The sequence below is a fragment of the Monomorium pharaonis genome, chromosome 3 (genome assembly GCF_013373865.1).
Source record: "Monomorium pharaonis isolate MP-MQ-018 chromosome 3, ASM1337386v2, whole genome shotgun sequence".
Classification (NCBI taxonomy): Eukaryota; Metazoa; Arthropoda; class Insecta; order Hymenoptera; family Formicidae; genus Monomorium; species Monomorium pharaonis.
Genome location: NC_050469.1, coordinates 22,176,096 through 22,202,788, shown reverse-complemented (window position 1 = coordinate 22,202,788; position 26,693 = coordinate 22,176,096). Strand labels below are relative to the sequence as shown.

Below are 26,693 nucleotides of genomic sequence, written 5' to 3'. Positions count from 1 at the left end.
AGCGTGTGGCATTTGTGTGTACACGTTAATGTACACGCGCAAATGTGTGTGTGCGCGCGCGCTTGTGTGTGTATGTGTGTGTGTGTGTGCGTGGGTTCGCGTATGTGTGAGTGTGGCTTCACTCACACTCACTTCGCCGCGTTATAATCTCGTTGCTCCCGGCGACGTCGAATAAAGTACTTCCCGGTACTGCCGGTAACGCGAGGCACCAACTATTAACTCATTAGTCGAAGTTCTTCGTATTATCGCATTCTCTTTGAGAGACCGCGCCGGTGTTCTCGTACTTACGGCACCGTACGGTCTTACCCGCCGGGTGGATTGGATCGGGCGTTTGAGGAAGACGGAAGTGGAAACAGAAAGGGAAAGAGAAAGGGTACGTACGAAAGGGTAGAGAAGGACGGGTAAACATGACGGGTGAAAGGAATGGGTGATGGTGTGCGTTGCGGATGGTAGAAGCAGTGACGCCGTGCTCACAGAGTTGAGATGGAGAACTATGGTTGACGGGGAGGAGGGGGAGAGGGGGAGATGAGGGTGGAAAAGACGGGCGATGTGGGTGGTCGGTGGTAGAGCGTATAGGTAGCGGTAAGGGTTGGCACAGTAAGGATGGTGGCAGCCTCGTGGAAGAACAGGGCGCGACGGGGGTGGTTGGCCGGAGAAAGGGTAGTGGGCGAACGCGAGGGTGGTTGCACGCCCGGCATTGTTTCGAACAGGCGTGTACACGTACATACATCTATTTGGCACATAGGTAAAGCATCTTAGAGAGACCGCGTAGAAGGGAACTACGGCAGCAGCCGTAGATATAGAGGAAGGGTTGAGGCGAGAGGGGGGTAATGGTGGGCGCGAGGACTAGAAAGGGAGACGACGTGAGTACAGAGAAGCAGAAGCAGAAGCAGAAGCAGTAGCTGCGGCAGCGGCGGTGGCAACAGCCAGCCAGCCAGCCATCTTGCCACAAACTTGACTCGACCAATCAGCGTCGAGGCTGTGGTCACCGTTGTACCTTCGTTGCCCCTTTCCCTCCCACGTCCTGCTGCTGCTTTTCCCTCTAGCTCGGATTCCCTCCGTTCCTCTCGCAACGTGGCTCTTCCTCGCCGCTACTCGCTCCTCGGGTCTCTTCTTCCTCGGGTAGGTCTGCAACAGCCCCCGTAGCAGCACCTGCCAGCCAACCCTTTAATTCTAATCAATTTACTCTTGCGCGAGACCCCAACCCTTCGTGCAAGCGTATCCTCGTGAGCGCGACCGAACCTCAAGACCCTCACCCCTCCCGAGACCCCTACTTGCTACCGCACCCCGCAGACGCCACTCCACTCGAACGATCCTGCTACATCCGATAACGGAACGCCGTTATTCGACCGTCCGGGACTCTCCTGGTAACCAGCTAAATAATTAGCACGGGGAGATTAATCGCCGGGAGTTAAGTCGAGACTGCGCGTTAACGACCCTTTCGTGACCCACACCTGTGCACCAGCGAGACATTCTCGCGATCAAGTCCAACTTTGGGAGGTTTTAGTTTCTCTTAATTCAAAAACTTGAACAGAGCGTGCTACAAATTAGTTTAGAATCAATTCATGCTCGAACCACCCCTGATAAATTGCTTCTTTTTGAAAGACACGGGAAAAGACGGTTTAAGCAAAGCAAGGGACAAGTTTTTTTTTTTTTAGTTGCATCTATTCGTGATAGTATTACTAATTTACTTTTCAAGGTAGTAGGACGTCCGAAAAGCTTTTTACAGAACACGTGAAAAAACTGAATAACGTACATTGATATTTATTATAATATAACAAATGCCGCGTGGTATCTATTACGGGCAGAATTTACGGGCAAAAATGACTGCGAAACTTCGTACTAGGTCGCGAAGGGCTAATGATGAACGTAAGTTAGAGCGGCATATGTGGATGGTATGAATAATTCGATCGATCCGGATCCCAACGCGATGGCTGAAGTTTACGCGTGCTACGTTTGCAGGAGTTCGGCGGTGCTTGCATAATTTAGTTAATGGCTCGTAGACTAATGGTTAAAGTCCATGCTTAAGCGTCGTACCAAGAACCCTTCCCCTTAAGAATCCGCCTCGGGATTCCATATAGCTGCCTTCTCATGTTCCAATTTATGGCGTTTCGTTACGCTATCTTCGCTACTTCAACGCCGACAGCGAGCGCTAAAATTCGACATAAATGAGTGTTTTTAATATTTTTCGCCAAGATTATTATTTACACATTTCTCATTAAAGAGGAACAGTTGTGCAATTAATCAAAAAAGAAAACCTACAGTCGAGAAAAAAATGTGAACCTTAAAAATGGGGACAATAAAGAAAAGATAACTGGGTGAAGAATTTAAAATAAAAATATGCGCATCATCCGCATTCGCTAATATAATACGTCAATGGTATGTACATTACGGAAACGGCGATAAATCTGTTTCGCGAGCGAGGCGAGAGAGCGTCGCGCGTACGACGTGTCACCCGGGAGAAAGTGCAAAAATATATCTCCTTTATCGTCGCCGATATATCGGCCGTATTGTATACGGTCGCGGGTGGTGATAAAGCTGTCTCAAATAAATCGAGAACGTCGGCCTGATTACACACCGTTTCCGCGGGACTGGCAGAGAGTAAGCGCGGCTTAACGACGGATCCCCGATCCGATCCGCGGGCGCGGCACAATCGTCCCGTCTCACGATCACTTTCCTTTTTCTCCTTATGCAAGCTGGATGCGTACTACTACTCGCGAAACCTGATAGAGTGGTGGGGATTCCAGCCGACGGGCGGCGAAGGAATAGACGGGAAGGCGCGATTTATTTATGTCGGTGATTGGGAGAATCGGGGGAAAGGGGGAAACCGAGGGCTTCTCCTTCGCATTAATACCGGAGGGTCCTCCGTTAGGACGGAGGGCTTCCGTTCCTATGATTCCGACACGACGCGCATCAAGTCTCATTTTGTCGCGCGGGGGAGAGAGAGCTTGCACCTCTCGAAATCCCGAGGACAGTTTGACGTTCTTGAGATTGAAATGCAAGCGTAAAAAAAATAAACATTATTTCTTAATTTGAGCGATGAACAGTAAAAAGCATCTAAATGCGATTGCTTTGTGCTGTTTACATCACAAGTGATACAAGAGTCTGCGTTTGAATTCCCGTTTTGTAATCCTGTTTGGTGACCCGGCGAATGTCTTGAACAGAGGAACGTGAACCTGTCGGCATTTCTCAAACTCGTTATAATAAGCGACGCGTGCACGTGAAACAAGTTTATTACCCCTTAAGAGTTTCTAAGCAGTCCCGACACCCCGAAGAGGGGTTGCTCTCGAGGTCTTAAGTTCTTGACACTTTAACCTGTCGAGAAAAAGTACCTTAATTTTCCTCCGGAATTTGCCGAAGCTGAAATTTGCCGTCCATTCCTGCCAGATTACACACTTAAGAGTAGTATTTCAAACAATTCTCTTGCAAATTCTGTGTTACTTATCAATATTTAATTGCAGCAAGATATTGATAGTCAATATTTAATAATAATTTACTAGATATAATTTACTATAATTATAGATAATTGTCTAAGTATTTAATAGTGTGTACTTTTTTGACTGTCAAAAGGGAGTTCATTATCCTTGTAATATAATGATTCAAAATTAACAAATATATTGATGAAAATTGTGGTAATAGTTCGCGATTAATAACGAATGAACAATCGATCGCGGACGAGAATACTTAATTAGCGTTCGTAATTATATCGCAGACACGCTGAGTCCCTAACGGTCCTCGAATTCGACCGTCTGCCAACCGAAATAACTCCAAGTTCAACAAGGTGTTCTATACTCACGTTCGTACTTGTGTGCCGATCATCGTGTCGCATAATTGGTCTCATCTCTCGCTGGTGCGACTGGAACACAAATGAAAAGAGAAGAGTGAGAGAGAAGTTGATGATAAAAGATGCGCGAGTTAATAAAACCGCGCGAGTATGCTCTTAATTCGTGCAAAACACTACTTAATAAAACAAATGAATGCTCTTTTGACTGTTTGACGGGCAAAATATGGACGGAGAAGTCGCGATTAATCCGCGAGGAGCAAACTGGGGTGGCAACCGGTGATGTGGAGAACAGTGGGAGGGAAAAAGAGTAAAAGCATGGACACAGAAGCGCGCGAGGGGTAGTCGGTCTTTTCCTCGAGGGTGGATCTCGCTGACTTGCGCGACACAACGATGACGACGACGACGACAACGACGACGACGACGATGACGACAACGACGTCGACGACGGGTCGAGTGGTTTTCAAGCTAATAAAAAAATTACCCCGCCACATGAAACCCGACGACGTATAAAACGTTGCTGAGTACGACTCACCCTCCCGTCGCTGTCGTTGTTGCTGCTGCTGTTGCTCCTCTGGCTTGCCCACCCCCGCGCAAAAAAGGGGAGAAATGCATAGAGTCGACACCCTTTTGGTCTGCTTTTATTTATTTAGGCGAAGAGTTAGATTGCATTCATTTATTTAGACTATGTATTCTCGTCCCTTAGCGTTTGGAATATTTTCTCAGAAGATAAACAACTAAATTGTGAATAAATCAAGATTTATTTATTGATAGCAATGTATTGTTTAAAAAATTTAAAAACTATGTGCAAAATAAATAGAATATTATGGATGCAATGCAATATTTTAAATTACACTGTGCAAGAATAAATTATTAAAAATATTTTTTTGAGACACAAAATAACTATAAATAAACTAAGACTATAAATAAACATGCAAATTGTCGTTCATTTTTTAAATTTTTAAACAACGAAAAATCTTATCAGCTCCTAGCTATTTTTAATAATAAACTTGTGAGTAAAAATTGAACCTAATAATATTCGAAAATACGTTCATGATTTATTAAAACAAAGAAAGAAATGTGTCAAAAATTGAATGTATTTTTCGGATATTAATCAATGAATTTTTCGAAGTAAACGCGAACAACCATTTGTAAGTAAGAAAGGTCAATATTCAAATCTTTTTCTCCTCCTGACTACCGTTAAACTGGCAATAGTGCCAAGTACAGTAATTTTTTACATTGTTTAGACAATGTTGAAATTTTATAAGTTTGTGATCTGTTTCAATATCGTAATATTTAATATCGTAATATGTTTTATCTTAATTCATTTGTTATGTTCTTAATTTAATTTTCTTAATATGAATCAAGTATTGTCAATTATATATGTATCAAATTTATATTCTTGGTATGAAAAGTTAAACATATTATATTTAATAAATTAAATAAAATACACACATATACGATTAATTAATTTTTACGTTTATTTGCAATTTTTTTAATTAAAAGAGAAAGCGGTAACTAAGAAACCTTGAAATTGTAAACAAGCTAAAAAACGAAGAGAAGAGAAATTACTTAGACAACTAAATTCTAAATTAAGCTTTTCTTCTCGAGTACAATTTCTAAGTACAACCTAGCTAATTAAAAGCAGTCCATATGTCTTTGCAGGTCACGTTTACAAAAAAAGCCGGACAAGATTTCTTTGCATTCTCTTTGCAACAGTTTCTTCATCTCATTCCTCGTTTTTCTTTCTCCCCCCTCTTTCTCTTTCTTTTTTTCTTTGCAGTTTTTCAATCCTTTTTTCTCTTTCTTTTTCTCGAAATTTCCGCACCCTATTTTTTTTACTCTACTTTACCTTCCTTCTTTCTATCGTGCCGTTTAGGTATCCTACTCGCTCTCTCTAGCTTTCTGGCACGGTGCTGGCAGGTCGGCTTAATTATCGTTCAAGTGTTCTTTAAAGAGTAAATTACGCGCTCGATATTTACCGCAAGCTTTTCACTTTCGTCGTGCTTTCCGTCGCTTCGCTTTCTTTTTTCCGTTTTGCTTCGCGGCTGCGCTTCCTGACGCATTCAAGGAATAAAAGAGACAGTGAATGAAAGAAGCAAGTTGTTCACTAACGTCATTTCTTTTACACCTTGCAAACCTTTTTGTACGTCTATAACTTTTTATCATGTTTACGTTGCGTAACGGCTTTAGAACTCTTCTCTCGGTTTTTGGTCTCATTTCATGCGCGTATTCTTCTCGAATTGAAAAAACAAACAAGATCAATTTAAAAAGTATTATCAAGTTGTTTTATTTCTCGGTAACAAATGTTTTAAATTTTCTTGTTCTTAACTGCAATAATGAATTCTTAAACTTATTTTCTCAGATCACTAACATTCAAGTTTTTAAGTTAAATATTTTGCACATTAAGTTTCAAAAATTTAAATAAATAATGCAATTATATATTCATTAGAGACTAAATAAATTTATTAAATAAATTTATTTTTCTGAAAAGTTCTGATATTATATTTTAGATGTGTTATTTTATTTTTTAATTCTTGTAAAAAATAAAAATTTTTTTATTCGTACATATTTAGATAAATATCCTTTCGATATTTATATTTTACATCCAGTTCACGTATCTTCAATTTTTGTATATTTTGTGTCAGTTGAAGATAGGAAAAATCAGAAAAAGGATAAATCTATTTAAACTATGCCTAGAAGGAAGTGTAACTGTAAGAATAGCGATTTGTATTGGAAAAAGAATTTTCTTAGACTAGCAAGTTAAGAAAGACAGTTCTCAAGGAGGATCCTTTTATCATTTTTCCTGTAACAGTTATACCATTAAGAAAGACAAGAAAGGAAAAGGAAGAAAAACTATTCTACTCTTTTTGAAATCCAACATTTTTTAATTAAAGACAAATTATTTTTGTAATTGTACATAAGAGTACCAAGAATTTTATTACTATTTTATGGAACGACTATTAATTATTTTAATTTGCTAAAATTAATGGTAATTTAATTCAAACAAGTAATAGTTTAGAATAAAAATTTTTTTTAACTTAATCAATAATAAAGAAATAATTTTTAACAATTTTTAGTTATACATATTTTTTATCCCTTTCACGAGCACTACAGAAAAATGACGCGAAAGAAGGCGCGAGCGTAAAACGTGGCTGAAAAAAAAATCAACGCTCATTACCACTCGTTTTGAGCCACGAGGCGGGAAAATGCGGGCGTCTCGGGGTACTTAAACATCGCGTTTTCTATGCTCGAAACGTGAGGCAAGTTGCACTTTCATCTTGAGCTCAATTCAAAGTAAAAAGGAGAGTCGTGATGTTCATTCTTTAGAAGGATTATGAAAAAATTCACGTCACTCAACAAAGTACGCTTTCTCTCCCTCTATTTTGTGAGTTCGAATAAATATTTATAACACAATATTTATAACATATATAAAATTCTTTGCCAAAATAGTGTTTTCTCGTAATAATCATATATCGAAAATTTCATATTTACAAAAAATATGTATGTACATACATTTTTCATATTTTCAATTGACAGCTGAAATCTCAACCTTGCCAACTTTCGGTAGTATATGTTTCTATTGTGTTTCAAATATCTCTCCAACTGAAAAATAAAGCAGTTGCACTATAGGGATCAGGCAAACTTCCAGCTTTTTCCCCTTCCCTCCTTCCAGAAGCCGTAGATACACGTCAATCCTTTGGACCTTCGTATTTTCTCTTTCACATCCTCCCCCATTCGATTTTCTTCCATTTCCCGATCGTCCGTTTCTCCCTCATCTCGTCCATTTCCATCAGTCTCCAGTGACGTTTATACTTTCGAGAACGGACCCGGGGGCTGTACGGGACCGAGTTAAGGGGGTGGTCGTGATCGAGTGGGTGCCAGGGACGGGAGAGTGAGAAAAGATGCGGGAGAAATACGGAGGAAGAGGAGATGGAGGAGGAGAAGGTGGCAAGGAAAACGGAGTAGAGGAAGGAGAAGTAAAAAGGGGGAGTACGAGAAAAGGGGGTGGTAACGGCTACCATCGGTCGGGAGCGAAGCAACCCTCGAGAAGGGTCTCCCTCTGATATATTGCCTCACCCGCAACCCTCACGCGCCCTAAACCATCCCTTATAGCCGCCATCTTGAAGGACTCCCCTTACCTGTTCTATTTCTCTCTCTGTCTCTTTCTCACCCTTTCTATCGTGCTCACCCCCTCGGTTCTACTCCTTCTCATCCCCGGCCTGCGGCCTGCACTCACCCGCCCACCTACGATCGAAAATCCCGTTAGACTTATACGGGCTTAGCCCGTCCATTTTGACGACGGGCTGCGTGCCACCCTTCGCCAGCCACCCTCCGTTTCTTATGGAATTCCGTGGGGCTTTTTTTTCTCGCTGTCGAAGCATCCGCCGCTGTTTTCCAAATACGCCAAATATTTCGTGGGGTTACATTTCACATCATGGTTGAGTGGGAAGTTTTCTCTCAAAGAGGGTGTAAGTTCAAGTTGTCTTGTTAATTAAAGATTTAAATTAATAGTTATTGCAATAATATTCCTATCGTTAATAATATTCCTACATTTAATTGTGCAAGCGCATAGAATACGCGTATAATTTTATTACCAATTTTATAAAAATTAATTAATTGTTGATAAAAATTCAATTTCTAACTTGTATAAATGCAAATTTTAACTAAAAAAATAGACACTTTTTAAACAAAAATCAATAAGACAGTCTATTGATGTAAATATTCATGTAATAAACATATTATAATAATATACTCGAAAATAATGTTAGGAACGTATGCAAGAAACTGTTATGAAAAGCAACTTCTGTACTAGATATTACTATTACATTCTCATTATCTAACATTGGCAATTTGAATCTTAAATTGCTTTAATTTTAATCAAAACGCGTGGTTTTTATAGTCTTTAAAGTTCAAACAATTTATTTACGTGAAACAGCAATTCTATTCTGCAGTAGCTATATTCGCACAACTTTTAATGCCGATTTTTAGCCTCACGCCGAGACCGTTATTTACGAATACCTCCGCGAGTAGTCTGAATATGTTGCACAGTCAATGTACGAGAGCTCCATTTTGATTGCGCCGGAGGCTACCCCGAGTTACCCCTACGCTCATCGCCGCGAGGATTCATGGGATCCTCGCGCGCGTAGAATGGGTGGGTGTTTCCGGTTTATTCCCGGAATTCCGCTGCGAGGGGTGGTTGCGCCAGCGGCACCCCGTGAAGAATCCCTCTTATGACCGCGCTGGGTCCGTCGGTCCATGTAGCAATTGTAGAAGGGCGAACTGCATTTTTCGGAGGCCTCGCGCGTTCGCGGCGAGGTTTCACCCTCTCGGTGCTATAAGGGGTACACTTCGCATTCTGGTACATTGTCGTGGGATTTGATTATGCAAAGTAGTAGTCTCCTTCTTAGTCCCTTTCCAGTTTTTCTCTCGATACGCGTTACCGTTCTCGTTTTGCGCTACAATCGTTTATTTGGTAACTTTCGCAATTCTTTCACTTTCGGTTATCAGTCATCGATCATGCCATTTTTAATAAAGAAAATATATTTAAAAATTTCACTAATGTAATTTTCTCTGATACTTTAACACAAAAAAGATATATTTAAGAGTGTCTATTCAATTATTTTAATTGTAACAATTTTTGTAAGTATGCCAATATTCATAAACAAATATTAGTCCTCATCCTTCAATTATTCTTTATACGTACTTATTTAATTATCAAGTCACACACACAACAAATACATTTAACATTTGTATGAAATAACAAGAAATAATATGCTTGCTCCTTTTCTCGGCTTTATTTTGTAGCGACAGACGAGACTCACTTCTTTCTGTAATTTTCACAGTCTGATATAACGACGCGGCAAACACCCGCCGTCATTTTAAAAGCGCGACTGTATACTCTATCGAGGCAAGTTCTCGTCACAATCATAAATCTTCCCGGGCTCGCGACGAGATACTAAACAAAGCGTTTTTCCGACATCATATTATTCAGGAGTAACGACCGGCGTTTCAAAGTAACGCCGAGAGAAGAGATTTCATCTTTCGACGTTTCTTCCTCCGTGCCTGTCCGTCCGAAGATCGCTCCAGTCCGGCCGGAAATGGACTTCCCTCTCCAGCGTACGGTCATTACTTCCGACAGGACAAAAGTCGATTTCCATGAGGGCGCCGGTATCTTCGCAAGAATATATTCTGGCAAGAATTTCTGCTGGCGGAAACACCGTTATCTTTAAATTATACTTAATTGTATTTAACTGCGTTCACACAATTAAACGCCCCATTTCCTTCTTCATCAATACAATTTAGAAAATTCATAAAAAAAGCAATGTGTCTGAATTAGATAAATTAGGGTCGTAGATAAATATATTTTAAATGCATGAATCTTTTCAATCTATTAAACAACATAGTACATCGAGTAATATTTTGTTTTCTATTTCAATCGTGACGCTATCACAGTTTTATACCATTTCGCACTTGCTATTTCCCTTTTCCATTTTTGTCAGTACGCAAAATCGATCGAATTCTTGTGAAGTAACCGGTAAATCTCGATCCTAGGTACCTAGGTACGTCACTAGATTTACATACTGTGTCGTTTGTCGATTGTCGCGGATAGCATCATTAAAATTGCGTGCGAAAGAACGAAAAATAAAAGAGAAAAAGCGGATAAAGCAACAGAGACAGGAGGTAAGCAAGATAAAAATGTCTGTAAAAAAATTTGTCGAAACAGGACGCTTTTAAATTAAAAGTAAAATTATTTTACATCATAAAATATTTTATATTAATAGTGTTGCAAAGGAAAGTGTATGTTTCTACATTTGTAAAAAGTATATGTACAAAATAAATGCAGAAAATATTAACCTTATATACTTGTATAATTTAAACAGAGATAAAAATGTAGCTTACGTCAAGATTTTTATCTTTGACACTTACAATCATTTTCATGTCAAATCTGGAAAATTTCTGTGCAATTATCTGTTTTCTTCTATTTTATTCTTATTTATTTTAAATAAAACTTTAGTAATGTTTCCATTTGTTATTTTGTTTATACATTTTTGTATAAAATTATTAAGATTCACTTGCAGAAAATAGATTTACTCTTCAGCTATTGCAACGTAGTGAGATAAAGTTCTGATCTTACTTTATTGAGGCTTTTAGAAGTAAAGATCGCGACACCACTCGCAACATTAAGTAACGGTATTAACTCATGGTATAATTCGTGAATTTACGGCATCCCGGGCTTAATCTGGGTTCAAGTAACCCTTGGATACATCGACGAATTTGAATTTCATTATCGAATCTCGATTGTTGTTGATCGCACGCAAATGCAGCGCCGAAAAAACGTGCGCTCGGCAAATGAGGAAAACGGAGAGGGCGAGCTACAGCGAGCGGAGAGGGAAAGAGAAAGGGAAACTGAGAAAAAGGCGGCAACGAGAGAATGGGAAAGGCGATGTATATAATTTGGGTCCCCGATGGCAGCTGCGTGGGTCCCGATATGCAAAAAGGGGTTGCCGCACGGAATTAGAATATCCTCGCGGTCTCATTTGAATTTCAATCTCTACGGTGTGGCGCGCGGACACTTTTCGGCGCGGTGCGGCTTTCACCCCTTGGGGGCCCCCGGTCCGCGGGTTATCTGCCTGTCTACCTAGGACGTCCTCAGGTAAGAGACGGAAAGGGTTGCGGGGTCGCGCGGCAGCGGAGAGATTGGAAAAAAAAAAGGAGAGCGCGCGAGAGAGCCGTGTGGCCCATTAAAAATCGGGCGCGTTTACCTGACGCAAAAATACGGGGGTTACAACGAGAGTGCGCGGACGCACCTCATTAGAGTCGCGCTAAACGTTAAATCCGGCGCGCCAAGGGTGTTTCCCTCCCTATATTGCCCTGTCGGATAACCGACGGATTTCTCGCTTTGCTCCTGACGCGCAATAGCGTCACGTATCGTTCTATTGCGACTAGAATACCGACCAGGAACAGCCTTCACCCTTTCGGTTTATTCATGTTTTATTTCGAGATTCGACAAAAAAATGTTTGAAAGAGAAATATTTTTGCTGTAAGTTATTTTATTTTTAGCGCGTAACTAACTTTAGTATTAAACAGTAAAATTTCTTGATGTTAGTTCGATTTTTTGACATTTCGGGAACCGCGCGAAAAACAAAAGAGATTCGTCTCAACTTTTTGGGTCAAATTTTGCAAGAATCAAGACATCTATATGTGTTCGGAGTTATCGGCTATCAAATTATGCGTCCCCTTTCTTGTTTTTACGGTCCTACTTTCTTTACACTTATATCTTTCCTTATATTATTTATCAACAAACATCATCGTAAGGCGAGTGGAATAAATTGTAAATAAATTTTAGATTTACATAAGAATTGATCTCAAGTCAAAGTAAATAGACTACATATAGAAATCGTTATTGCAGATCTCGCAACTCTGCATATCTGAAATAACTTTTAACTTGGCACAATGCGTCCGAATCTTGATACCTCCTACCAATATCTCGCCGCCAGGCCCCCCTGCAGGATGCTCAAAGAGCCGCCCTACGTCGCATCAGACAGCGTTAAAGAAACGAGGTCACGTGGGGGATCTCCGTCGTCGAGTGCCTCGCATCAAAAGTTTACGGCGCCCTGTAACGGACGAGCGTGCACCATCACCGGTGCATTTTGTTATCCATATCTCGCGTAGCATGCACGCATAACCAGACGGAAGGGGAGGCTGACGGTGAAGAGATGAGAAGGAGAGGAGAAGGAGGAGGAGGGGTAGTCGCCGGAGGGCGAAATGGGGAGAAAAAGAGAGGACAAGACCGGAGTAAGATGGGAAGCCATAGCCCCGGGCCTTTCCTTCTGTACAGCGAGAAGGCTCTATATGTACTTCCGAGGTGGTGTACAGTCGGTGGTAAAGTGTACACCACTCCCTTGCAAAATCATTCTGCCTTCCTTGTTTACGTCGACACGATCGGCAAGCTCGACTGAGTACCCCGACTTGAGGAGAATTGAGCGAAATAACTGTCAGAGGGAATGGAAAAAAAATGACAGAAGAATATTAATATGACAAGTATGGTCGGTTAAAAAAAGGACATAATATTTTATATGCTTTCGTCGTTATTTTCACCTTTCTGCAGCTAAGTATCTTATTAAAAAAGAATGACTTCGTCGTTGAATAGCTAAAAAATATACAATTACATTCAGTCAAAAATATATTTAAAAAGAATTACGCGGAATAAAAAAGATCTTATTTTTAATAAAAATATTAATAACATTAAAAAGTTCAATAGTAAAAGATGAACATTTATAGCTGCGTAATTAGTGGCGTAATTGACGAAATATTATCAGCATATTTTTGCGGTTAGCTTCATTCTACTTACAGCCTGACAGTCCGCGAATTCCGAAAATGCGCAAAATGATAAAGATAGGAGACATTTTCTATATTTGAAGCCATCGCATTGCACTCTTATTTTCGCCGATAGAACCAATGATTTCGATTGCTCGATGAGGATGAATTCGAGAAGTAGTATATATCGATACGCGTGCTACGCATATGCCATAGAAATGGAGAAATATGTAAAGGGAAGAGGAAACTCTCGGAAAAGAAGAGCTCTCGTCGTACTTTAGCCCCGGGTTTTTCTTGACGCAAAAAATATTGCGTATGTTTGAGAAATCGTCGAATATACGCGCCAATCTATTTGCATGTTCATCGCGCGAACCCAGCTAATTCAATACGCAAGCTCCAGCTGGAGCTATTAAATGAGATTTTGCACTTTGCGGATGTATTTGTGATTGTCGTCGAGCGGTGAATTTCGCGAGACTCGTTTTGTAGCGTACGTTGAGGGCGGCGTGAACGAAATTAAACGTGCGAAACATGTGCGCGCGCTCGCAAGAGTCGACAACGATTTCAATCAGTTCCTTGAAAGCCTTCTGATCTGTATTGAACCACCGACGGCTTTACATCGAAATAATTGCCAATTTTCTTAACTCGAAACGTTCGGTCGACGAGATTTTTTCTCTCCCACAGAAGAGATGTAATGGGACATTCTATCAACGAAACTTCCCGTAAAACGAATGACATGATTCTTAAATAAATAAGAATTATTTTCGGGACCATCAGAATTAAAAACCGGAATTGAAGATTGAAGGCGCGTAGAACGTCTACTTTTTCAACAAAAATGTTGGCCGAGATGAACTACGGGACAAATCTTCGACCCATGACGTCCGATTGTCACGTCCGCCGTTATCTCGAGTACTCTGGGGAGGAAGGATCTGAACATTTCTCATCTCCCTCGGCCCGAATTCCTGGCGGTAGCTGTACGACGCAGTGACGTCGAGTCCGTCAAGTAACTCGCTCGTGAAGCCATTCCTCGCTCCTCCCCGTGGAGCACTCGTGTGTGGACCGCGCGAGTTTACCGTCAACGAGGAGGACGGAGGAGCGGAAGGGGAAGGGGGCGACATCGCTGCATCGGCGACGTCGCTCTTACTCGGGAAACTTTAGTCCCGAATGCGCCTCCCGTTCACGTTCGCGGCTGCATGTTCGAGCCAGCGTTCCCGTGGCTGCACGCCTGGAAAGTTTTGCCCCGTACACCCCCTCTGCGAACCACCACCGCTTCACCCCCTCGCCAGTTTCCTTACAGAGACCGCCCTTATCCCCGGCCCCCCTCCTTCCGTTGCCCCGGGGATTTTGGTTAGAATATTGAATCTCGCAGAGTAGAGGCGCTGTAACGAGAGCACGAACGCCACAACCCGGGCAACGTCGTCGTCAACATCGTACCCCCGGTTGGCTGGGGCACTACTGCTGAATAAAATCATCCGCCACCGTGTAGACGTACGGCGGGGTAAAAAGCAGTGCATGAATTTATTCGGCCTTTTTAGTATTAGATATAGTAAAGATCTCGCAACTTTTCGCACGCCGTGCGCCGTGCGAAAAGTTGCGAGTTCTTTATTTTCTTTTATTCTTCACTATGTAAGGATATAAAGACGCGTAACTTAGCTAACGATACATTTTGCGCGCGTCAATTTTCGCGTCTATTCTCTCCGAATATGTCTGGCCTGCTATATTAATTCTAGGATCTCCTCCATTTCGTGATGCTGTAATGACTTGCGCCATGTTTACATCAGGCAACCGTGTTTTAGCGGTACCGAAAAGTTAATACGCCGTCGTGTAAGTTAAAAGGAACAGTCTGATATTCATGATGCAATGACTAAAGAGAAACTCCGTTTTGTATAAATATAACATTGTATTTGCAAAGGTATGTAAATTTTATTTCGTACATACTCCCGGTAAAACACCATATTGCGTCGAGAACATGAAGAAAATGAAGTAAAATATAGTATGACGAGAAACTAATCAAATATTATCTACAATATATATAAATATGTCCATGAAAACTTACAAATATTCCAAGATAAATACTTCAGAATAATTTTTATATTATATATATTTTACGTTCTAAATTAATATATTTTACAAAATTGTCGTAAAATAAAGTTAATATTATTTTACAAGTATTCTAATTATTATATAATTTTTTTTATTATTTTCACATTAATGTAAACCATTTATTTGATAAATAATTCTTTATCTGTTTAAATTATCTGCTGTTATGCTACAAGTAACTTGTAAATAACAAAAGAATGGTAAGGACATCAGAAAAATCAACTGCGATCGCCGTGAAAACGAATTTCCTTTTAATTGGTCAACGCCCAGCGGAGGTAAAATCCGCTGGCGACTCGTGATATACGAGGGTCAGGCCATGTTTCCGCCTGTTTTGACCACCGAAGGGGCCCGAGGCTGGGCCGCACGCCCAGGGTCAAGGGATGATCCGACGCGGGGCAACCCGGTCGCGCCCCGAAATTTCGCGCGGAAAGGGTTGCTAGCACGCGCCCGGCCCATTTCGACGGCTCCGGTCCGAGCCGAGTGTGATGGATCCAGGGTCGCGTCGCGTACCGGTCCGGGAAGTCCAAATTATCGGAGTGTCCACCGGGCGCGGATCGTCCAGGTAGACAACCCGGACAATCGGAGGACGACACGGACGGTCGAGATGTAGGTCATCGTGAAACGCACTAACGTTTTCAACGATCTTGTCGGGATCAGATGGCGGCGTTGAGTATGTGGACGGACGGGCACCTGCGTCATTTTCGACGAAACTGGATCGACCGTGGATTCTTTTCAAAGCGGCACGTGGAGAACCGTTGATCGCGGTCGGCAAAGGTTGCCTTTTTTTCTTACGGCGAGTCTCACTGACGACACTCTGTTAGTCTAGTTTTTCAAGCTAATACAGTTTTCTTGTGGCGACTTTCACTACGCTCACAATCTGCTTTATATTTTAAGAAGATTGCTTATCGGGGATAAGTGTCGAAATCTTTGAGGTGACGTTATTTCAATTTTGCATAAATCAGTTTCTTTGTGACAGCTTTAATCACTTGCACTTTTTTATTAAAAAAATTAAAATTAAATAAATATTATAAGATTTTTTTAGTAGACTATGTCTATTCGAATTCACAATTTAAAATTAAATTTATGAATACTTTCATTAAAAAAGAATATTTCGTTAAACGAATATTTTGTTATTCTGCCATTTCAGTCTCCCGTTCGCAGCATCCACAAGAGACAGCCGACGATAATGCAATAAAACGTGCAAGTAGCGACGTCGGTACTCGCACGCTCAAGTGGGCATACACATATACACACTTGCTCTCGTATATAAAAATATATCGGTAGCCAGCTATATCGACAGCAAAATAAGGGATCGCCGTGGGAGGGTGGTTACACAAGGGATGTCTTGCAAAGCCATAGACGTTTGGCTCCGTCCGTCCTCCCCCTCACTCTCCACCTCTTTCCCAGTCGCCAGCCCTCGATATTAAAAATTTCAATATCCTAGCCCCAGGGGTGGAAAACACATAATGTATTCAGGTGACGTCTCGGCCATTCTATCGGCGAGAAAAACGTACAGTTTTCGCGGAATCGAACTCACCCTCTCCTTCCACCCTCTGGCTGTTCGGTAGACTTCGACATCCCACCACCGTCACCCCCATGTCCGCTCTCGTTCCCTTATACATCTACGTGATAACCCCCCGACGACGACGCGGGCGTCTTTGTTTCTTTCTGTCCCCGCATGGCACATGGAATATTTCCACTCATCCGGGGATCTCGCGCGTTTTACGGAGCGTCTCTTTCGAAGAAAATCTGCCCCTAGCCTGTACAAAAAGCGACGATAGCGAGAGATTTTCATGTTATCCATTAAAAGTGCAACGTTTCAGTTTACCGAACTGTAACTGAAAAAGTCTTTAAAAAAAATGTCACGGAGTGAGTTTAAATTTTAGATTTGAACTTGTTCACACAGATATAATGCGATACTCCTATGATATTTAAAGCACCTTTAAATAAGCTGAGCACATGTACTGAGAAAAAAATTTGTGATATTTTCAATTAAAATTATACAGTAAAATATTTGTAACCAGAAATATGATTTTTATTATATTTATTACTATTGGTAATAGTAGCCATATATTTATAGTGTGATTGTTTTATGGTACAATTTACTATATTTAAATCTCCATTTTGGTTATGACAACCATATCATAAGTTGTATAAACCAATATTATAAATATAAAAACTTTAATATAGTTTAAAAAAATTATAATTTGAATAACTATAAATATAAAAATTTGGTAGAGTCCAAAAATGACTATAAATTATAGTGATGTTATTGTTAGCGCAACTATTTTTTCGGTGTATATATATATATCGAAATAATTAACATTTATGTTAAAATAAGTCCAAAATCATAGAAAAAGGTGTATTTATTTTATAAATCGCAATAAAAATAATATTATTCTTATAAATTCATTCTCTTTTACAAAGTGGGCCATTAAAGCGTCAAATATTTCTGGAAAAAATTGCACGTAAAATTCTAAAATATATTTTGTTTTGTGTTAATTTAATAATACAGATAAATTTTGTGTCGAGCACGATCAGATGAGAGGCTACTGCTGCTTCTTTCCAGAGCGAGAGTAGTGCCTTTCCAAGGGACCGACATCGCGCGCAAAAGGAATTCGATCATCGCGATCGTCGAGGAGCTTCCTGCCGATAGAATGGCGCTTCCAGGAAAGATACGATTTCGCTCAGTCGTTTCAGTCGCGCGACCCATCGAGCGTATACATGGCTGAAGTATCGGTGGACCCCGCGGGATCGGAGGCTGAGAGCAGAGAAATTGGTAGAAAGTGAGTCTTCGGAATCAACTCCCGGCGCAAGAAGGTAGGAAGACGAAGGGGTGCGGGCAGAAAGGAGACCGGTGGGGGAGGGGGGAGGGAGACCAAAGGGACTCAAAGGGGGATAACGTAGAACGACTCGAGCAGTTTGCGGACCACGGGGTCTAAACAACTTAACGATAAAATTTATAGTTCCGTAGCACGCCTACCCTTAGCCCTCCCTGGGGCCTGGAGACCGGAGAGGAGGGTTGTCTCCGGCAAAGGACGACCGTGGGCTGAGTGTCGGATGCCAAGGGTGGAAATAAGAGCCAAGACGGTGGTGAGGGGCAGGAGGGAGGTGGGTGGAAGGGACCTCAGCCGTATATAGGAGGCCTCTCGTACAGGACTTTTACCCTGCAGAGTTGCGTCGTAATTTATGGATGCCGTTCCCTTATCCGCAGGATACGAACTCCACTCTCCCCACACGTTTGCTGTCCTTCTATCGATCCTATATACCGCGACGAAACGGGTGTCCGCAAAGTGTCGCTCGGTCAGATCCCTTACGGAAATTCGTGTCGCCTTAGGACTTATCGGTTTTCTACTTTTACTGGAACAGCTAGGGATAGATAACATCGTTGGAGTCATTTACATTTAGTACCGATTTTTATACGATTTTTATGCCATTATTATGTTATCATATTTATAAGAAGCAAAGATATATAGTATCGTACAAAAGATAAGGATTGAGATACGTTTAAAAAATAAATACTTCGAAACATAATCTTCAAAATTAGAATTAACTGAAATTAATAAACGTTTCGATCGAAATAAATAAAAAATCGATTTAGAATCTATGATCGAAAGTAATCTATGATAAAGGTTTCATATACTAAATAATGCGATGGGAATGTTAGGACGTAAATTTTTTGATAAAAAATAAACTAAATATAACGTAATGCAAAGGTATTGCTGCTTTACATAAATTCATCGTTATCAGTTTTACCTAGTAAACAACTTTATCCCATGCCACTGGCACCAGCAGCACTCGTGGGTCACCCGTTGCATAGCGAAACACACCCTGTACAGAAATGCTTGGTTTGCCGGCGCGTTGGTATTCGCCGTACACGTACAGCCGTATGTTTATGCATGTGTGCGTGTGTATGTGCATGTGTATGTGTGCTAGTCCACCCTCGAGGGAACATGGTGCGGTAGAGAGGATGAGGAATGTTGGGTTGAAGAGGTAAGAGAGGGTGGAAAAGGGGGAGGGTAGAGCCGGGGGGGTTAGAGCTAGAGTACGAGAGAGGATGAGAGGGTGAGAGAGGGCAGAGAGGGCGAGAGCAAGGACTACATAGGAGAGGGATGGAGTACGTGGAGGCCCGTCTTATATTGATTTCTGTCCACGCCACCCTCGCCGGGCCCCCTCCCCCCGTAGCCTCCGCGCGAGCCGTCCCACGCTCGAACGGGAGATGGCAGCGTCAGGTGTAGGGGACAAGGGAGGTGGAGAATCGGAGGAGAGAATGAGAGGGCGAATGAAAAGGAAGAGAGAAGAAGATAGTGAGAGAGAGAGAGAGAGAGAGAAAGAGCACAAGAGAACAAGACTGACAGGAGATAGAAGGAAGAGAGTAGAGAGAGAGAGAGAGAGAGAGAGAGAGAGAGAGAGAGAGAGAGAGAGAGAGAGAGAGAGAGAGAGAGAGAGAGAGAGAGAGAGAGAGAGAGAGAGAAAAGAGAAGAGATGGGACTCGCTCGCCGCACTTTCCACGGACGACGGGAGAGGCCCTCGGGGGTGGCACTCTGTCACATTCAACCCCCGACCACCGTCGGCAGCCCCTCATTCAAATAACAGGCACCACCGCTTCGAAGGATGGATGAGGGGAAAGGAGGATGTAGGGTGGAAGTTGGGATGGTAACGGTAGATCGGGGGAGGCGGGCCGACAGAGGGTGAGTTTCGTCCGGCCGAAGCACACCTCGATCGATTGGGCTTGTCCAAGGGTGGAAGAGGTATCCCCCTCCCCCCTCTTCCGCCCGTGGCCGTCCTCATCCTCCCCCATAGTACTCTCTTCCTTCGTCGTCCTCCCCCTATCCCTCGACTCACTCACGAAAGCGCCCAACGCGAGAGGCGCACGTATACATGTATACGTGACTCTACGCGCGCGTATATGTGGCATGGCGAGGGGTTGCTATGGCGACCCACCCTTGGTACGGGGGTGAAACGCCATTGGCCGGCGCGGGGGCCTCGACCGATCCCCCCCGCACGTGTGCGTGTGAATGCATGCATACATGCCTGTGTACGTATATGTGCGCGCTTTTTTTCGCCACTGTCCACGTTGATTTGCTCATACTTCCAACAACCCTCTCCGAGAGAAAAAAATTCGTTCGGAAGAAAGCTCTCTTGATAGCCGTTCATGATAACCTCTGATTTCTACATCCTCAAATTTAGAATTAAATAGTCGATGAATTTTTAAAAACAAAACATTGAAATATAATGATACAATTCATAATATGTTTATAACTATTTAGGCAAAATCATTTTTGTCCTGTTGTTAATATTCAAATAAATTACAACTGATAAAAGGTGTAACAAATGACATAAGTAGATAAAATAGATGAGATCAGACAAGTAGTAATCCGAACGTTTGAGAGTTCGAGATAAATTCTTTGTGATATTATTGTGTACAATAATTATTATTTTTACGAAGATCTGTAAGTTTAGAATATAAGATAAAAGGATCGACAAATGTGTTGAATAAAAAATCTCTTTGCACGTAATAGTTTCGCTCGTATATTTGGACGCAAATAAAGAGTCCGGAATACTGGCGGGAAATGATCGCATCGTTTACGCGCGAGAAAGGTGTTGAAGGTCGAAGACTACGTTTTGAAGCATGATTCTGTTTGCTGGCGCCACTTTGTTCCTTTTTGCACGAGTAAATGGAGAAACTTTATAAAGTTCTCAGCGGCGGCTAAGTTTTCTCTCGTCGGAAATATCAGGCCGGCTACGGCGGTGAATTTATTTAAAACGGAAGTCGGCGGAAGTGGCGTGCACTTTCCCGAGAAAATCTCTACGGCTTCACTATCAACTCTCGTCACCTAATTTCGCTCGTTAAGCGTGTAGAGCTTAAAGCCGCGTGTTTTAAAGATTCTCGCTCAGGATCCCGGTTAACCGACTGGGAGATCTTTTTTATTACTTAGGCGTTGCGGGGGAGTTTACTTATTGACGCGACACTTTATGATGCAGCGTTAAGTGAATTTCGGATAAATTGCTTGTAAAAAAATTTTGTTTACGTAACCACATTGTTAATATTATATTTAATATTATTTTAATTCTGTAATTATATAATTTTTTTGCATAAGAATAACGTTCCATTAATTTTTTATAAATATTACGTTGCGCTTTTATTTATACTTTGTATAACTTTTAAATATTTAACATTTGATGTGAATTGTACATTTTATTCGAAGAAACAAATAGAAAGCTTAACACGAATAAGTAGCAAATAGACATAAAATTCTAAAACTGTTCTTCTGGGACAGATATCAAAAATCTGAATAGCGTTCACCATAATCTAGAAGTAAAAGTGACCAACAAGTTACAGTGGTGAATGCAAATCCAATGAAAAAGTTTCTGCACGTCGCGGAATTCGCATTCGCATTCGCGGGAACAATGAAAGAAAGTGGGAACATGAATTCGCGGTGAGAGAAAACGTTAGATCCAACGAGAAAATAAGCCTCGCTAAGTGCACGTGACGTCGGCGCCGCGTGTTGGCACCGATGAAAGAATGAGAAAGGGCGAGAAAGAGAAGAATAAGGGGGAATGAAAGAGCGAGAGAAAGAGAGAAGCCGCCCGTGGCGAGAAACTCGCGTTGGAAGTCGTAAAATAATTTAACCCACTTTGAGAAGAAAATTAACAGAACGGCGAAAGTCTTTAAGATTCGCCGCGTCTCAGCTCACCCTCTACCTCGCCTACCACCATTTAGTTCCACTATCCTTATCCGCCGGCATCCTCGCGCTCTTACTCTCTTATTCATTGAGCAACCGGTCCCTGCCACCCCCTAACCCCCCGCCCTCCTTCGCCACTTTCTTCATTGACTCTTTCTTTCCACTACGCGAACCGTACCCGCGCTTTTCTCGCTCGTGCTCCTTTCGTTCGTCTCTCTCTCTCTCTCGCTCGTTCTCGCGTTTCCCTCTTCTTTCCACGCTTCCTTCCGAAACGGTGCGCTCTTTCTCGCTACTCCTCTGTTTTTTCTCTAATTATGAATGAAAGCGTCGTGAAGCGTGCACGTGAGTACGCAAAGGCGGGGGAGGGAGCGGGAAAAGCTTAGTAGTGGTGGTGGTGATGGTAGTAGTAGTTCCCCGCGGCATCGCGACGAGAAGAGTTTGGCGCAGTTAAGCGCCGCAACTGAGACTACGTAACCCTGCTTTGCATACGTCTTCCTCTTTTTTCTTTCGTGTTTTCTTCGCCTTCGGTAAGACCAAGAATTCCCGCCGCCGATGACGACTTAATTGCGTGCGCGTTCCGCGCTTGCGAGAATTTACTGATTCAACATTATGTTCCACATGTGTCACACATGTGTCACACACGTAAAATATTTTTTAATCGTAAAAGATGGCAATATCCTGACCTCTTTAGATTCTTCAAGCTGCATTAAATTAAAATTATATTTATCAAATTAAAACTAGGACTATTTAAAACATGTTTATAAAGATGTTTTATGTCTTTTCTGTCATTCTATTTTTATCTTGCATCCGATTGGTCTCCTAAAGCGGCATTTCTTGAAAACTAAACATAACACCGTATTAAGATTGATAAAAATCTAATCTAGATTTTAAGAAATAAAAACTCATAATTTAAACGTGCCTGGCTTTCTAATAATAATATTAGATAAAATTTTCCGACAACAAATCTTACGTTTATATATTTTCTTAAGAAGTCTGTTTCTACTGGGGCCGTTCAGTAATATTTAACACGCGGAGAGCAGTATTAATATGTATTTTATTGTTAACATATCTTTGCATTTTCTTGCAATAGTGAATGGGAGAATTGCCTATTGAGACGCTTGCGACAAGTTGAACTTTTACCGCTATTTCCTGTAAAAAAGAAGTATAGGCTAGTAGTATTTTAACTTTTACAATCTAGTCTACCCTGTAAAGTCAGTAGTTGCCCGTTAAACTCTTCTTCCGCAGGAAAACTGCGTTATCATAAAGTTTCATGCTACCGCACGCCGCAGAAGGTCGCAGTTTTGTTGCGGACAGGTTGCTTTTATTTCTAGAATGTAAAATAAAATAAATATGTAACAAAGTTACGTACAGCAATTGTAATAATAATTTTTATACATTGTACTGATTACAAAATATATTTATCGCACAATAAATTTTGAACATATCACAAGCGATTATAAAATGAAGATAAGAGTTGTTACAATAAACAAAACAAATGTTTTCATAACTATTTTTTGTAATTATCAACACAAATGCCTTGTGAAATAATTATCTGCGCAAAAGAAATCAATTATTATTGTTGCACGCAATGGCTTGTATGCAACAATTAATTTCAACTGCCGTCCTTCTACGTCGTTCCTACGTCATTCGTGCGCAAATCCTCAAGACTTACGGGAGTCGCCGGAGTGTCGTTTTCCATTATGCAGCTTAAGCCAAAGTGTACCTATGGGGGTCTGTTTCCATCTAGTCCTTAACGAATCTTGGGAGCGTGCAGGCAAGGCGGCTGTGCACCATCGCGCGAGCATATATGTTTGCACGAGCCGCTACGCTACGCGCACAAATTGCCTCGTCAGTATCAGCCAGCCGCTTTCGCTTTGATAAGACGGCGGCCCCGTTTCGTTTGTCTTAAGCCCGTCTTGCCCGCGGCGAAAATTCAAATTACACCGTGCCCGTTGAGCGGGGTAAACTGTGTTTGGTGTGCATTTGTTGCGAAGTCATAAAGTCTTACCATACGCTGCGCTTCATGACATATTAAAAAGTTGTGATTTCACATACATGTTAAAAGCATTGACTCTTGCATGAAAAAAAATGGATTTGTCAAATCGTCTAAAATTTTAGCTATAGAAATTTGGAAATAATTTTATTACACTATAAAAATAGTTGAATAGAACGCTCAAACATAATAAGCAGTGCTGCTGAAAATTTTAACATAAAATTATTTTTAGATCTGTATTTAGCTTGATTTTTAAATACTTTAGCAAAATCTTCCCGTAAATATAATGATACCTAACGAGAATATGTGTACGTACATACGTAACGAATTTGTAAAATTATAAGAAATGTGACGATGTTTTGGCTCCACAATATCAGCTAAAAATTATTAAAATCTTAAAATTACAAGTTTCTTTTTTTTTAATCAACAACAATAAATTTTAATCATAAATGCTCGAGTTTTAGCTTTAACATCAACTGTAAAAAACAAAATAAAAGTTTAATTTATAATGCAAAAATGATCACATTTTATTGCAGTTTTAGATAAATAAACGAGTAACTAAATTACCCTTTTGTATGAACAATTATTACATTTTTATCATATATTAGTATATAAAAAAAAGATTTAATTCGTAATGTTACTTTCTCACCAATGTTACAAAACGCGATTTTATATAAAAAAAAATCAAAAGTAAATAAAAATAATTAAATAACTTCTAAGTAAATAGGACAATTGTACTATATTGCTAGAACAATTTTACACAGATACTCAAAAGTAATAAGAGCAATCTACAATTTTTATATTTTAAGTAATGCTTTGAGATGCGACGCATATTGTTTTGAGCTCTAACTCTGTATTAATCTTGATCACAAATGTATCACGCGCATCACGGATTATTATTAAGCGACGCATAAGATTACAGATCGCGATTGCATAGCGGGGCTGTCCCGACGAGAGGGATAAATGATTTATTCGGTGCATTCAAGCGCGTCGGCGCTGCGCACGGGGTATAATTAATTCCGTGCGTTTAAGTGGCACCTCATCGACTAATTAGCGAACTTATCGGGCGACCGCAATTGCGACGACCGTTCTCGAGAACGAATGCGTTCCCGGCGATATTAGCTAACGGTGACGCGACGTACATATCGCGCGCGAACGAACGAGCGAGCGCGGGTATGAGGTACCCGGTTAATCCTACGGGAGACATACGCGAGCTAATTGTCGTTAAACGAAGAATGCCTTTGCCAGGAGGACGATGTCGACGACGATATTGCATTCATAGCGAGGAATGCGGCGCTGCGCGCACTGCCTGCATTAAACCCAATCGACGATCCCCCATCATCACGATCGTATTCTTTGATTTGCTGCTTAAATATGGTATGCGCTTGGCGCAATTAGATTCCGAATGCTATCGACGGAAAGAAGTATTAACGATGCTGGATCTAGAGGCGGGGGGAGGAAGGGGGAAGCAAACACAGATTGCTTCGCGGATTTGTGTAAACGACGCTTTATAATCGTTCCGTTTGGAATGCGAGAAAATAAGTAAGCGCCGGAAAATATGATTTCTTCGAAGGCATGAAGAGACTGTTATTGCAAGTAACGTAAATTTAAACCACAGGGAATAAAATTTAAATGAGCGTACTAATATGATAACTGAAATGTGAATCTTGTACTGTATATTCCAAACAATCGTTACATTAATAATGTCCACAGAAATAACTGGAAAACACCGGCACTGGCGTCATGGTAGCGTGACCGTGCAATGTTGGTAGCGTATTTATCATTTAATAGCCTGCTAAAATAATGCTATTAAATCTCGTTACGAACTTACAAGAGAAGATCCAAGTATGTATTTTGCGAATTTTAGAAACTTCGATATCAAGATAAACAGTTTGATGTCGTATAAGTAATAACTGTCAGGTGTCAATGCATCAAAAGGTTACAAGATTTTACAAAGTTTGGAATAATTGCGCGTGATAGATATTACAGTGAACAGCTGAAGCTTCACGGTCTAGTCTATAGGTGCTAATTTTCCCGCAGAGAATTTTATTAAATGCTAAGTATTTAAGAAACAACTCGATATGTTTTGATCTTTTCAAATAATCTTTTTTATTTTCTATTTTTTAAACAAGAAATTTTAAATAATTAATTTTAAAAAGTAAATAGGTTTTGCAGGATTATAAAACAAATTACGAGCAAATTACGGACAGGAGAAAAAAATAAATATAGAAGACAAAAAGAAACATTATTAGTTGATCTTTTAAGTATCAAAGAAGAAAATAAACTTTGTGAACTTATTTTACTTTCCAAAGTCCGCGAGATACCGAAGCTTTTCTTGTTAGATTTAGTCGCAATTTTTTAATGCTTCTCTTAAGTAGGTCAATCTTGATATTTTTATTATAATAATTACATTGAATTTACAAGTTAACAATAAACACGTCAAATTTAATTTGTATTTTTCACGATTGCATATTCTAAAAAATGTCTCCATTTTTGGACAATTCTTTAGATATGATCAAATGCCTGTTTTATGCAAAGCTTATTCCCTTTCATGTGTCGACGCTTCGTGCGAATAATCGCGTTGTTTTTCGTGCACATCTAGCGTACAATTTCCGGTTTCTTCCTTTCGTTTCAGAAGGCAGACGGCAAGCAAATGAGAATTAGACGGGAATGACGCTCTCGTTTATCGACGATCGTCACGAGGGTCGGATAACGTCATTACTCGTCCTCATCGCCCCACATCCGCATTCGGATCTATATGGCTAATTAAATCCATTGCATCGCTCGGCATCTCTCTAACTTTCCAATAACAAGC

At 40.9% G+C, this 26,693-nt stretch overlaps 1 protein-coding gene across 2 annotated transcripts; it reads right to left on the bottom strand.

Annotated features, from left to right (window-relative positions):
• Positions 1-17,284: 17,284 nt before the first annotated feature.
• LOC118644892 lies at positions 17,285-19,159 on the bottom strand. Of its 2 annotated transcripts, XM_036284666.1 has the most exons (3): positions 18,956-19,159; positions 18,366-18,568; positions 17,285-17,960 (listed from the first exon to the last, which is right to left on the bottom strand). In XM_036284666.1, the coding sequence occupies exons 1-3, from the start codon at positions 19,015-19,017 to the stop codon at positions 17,896-17,898; spliced, it is 330 nt and encodes a 109-aa protein (XP_036140559.1). In that variant the 5' UTR covers positions 19,018-19,159; the 3' UTR covers positions 17,285-17,895. The 2 variants fall into 2 exon arrangements, with proteins under 2 accessions (XP_036140559.1, XP_036140558.1); XM_036284665.1 differs by lacking the exon at positions 17,285-17,960 and having other exon boundaries at positions 18,058-18,568.
• Between the last annotated feature and the right edge of the window lie 7,534 nt (positions 19,160-26,693).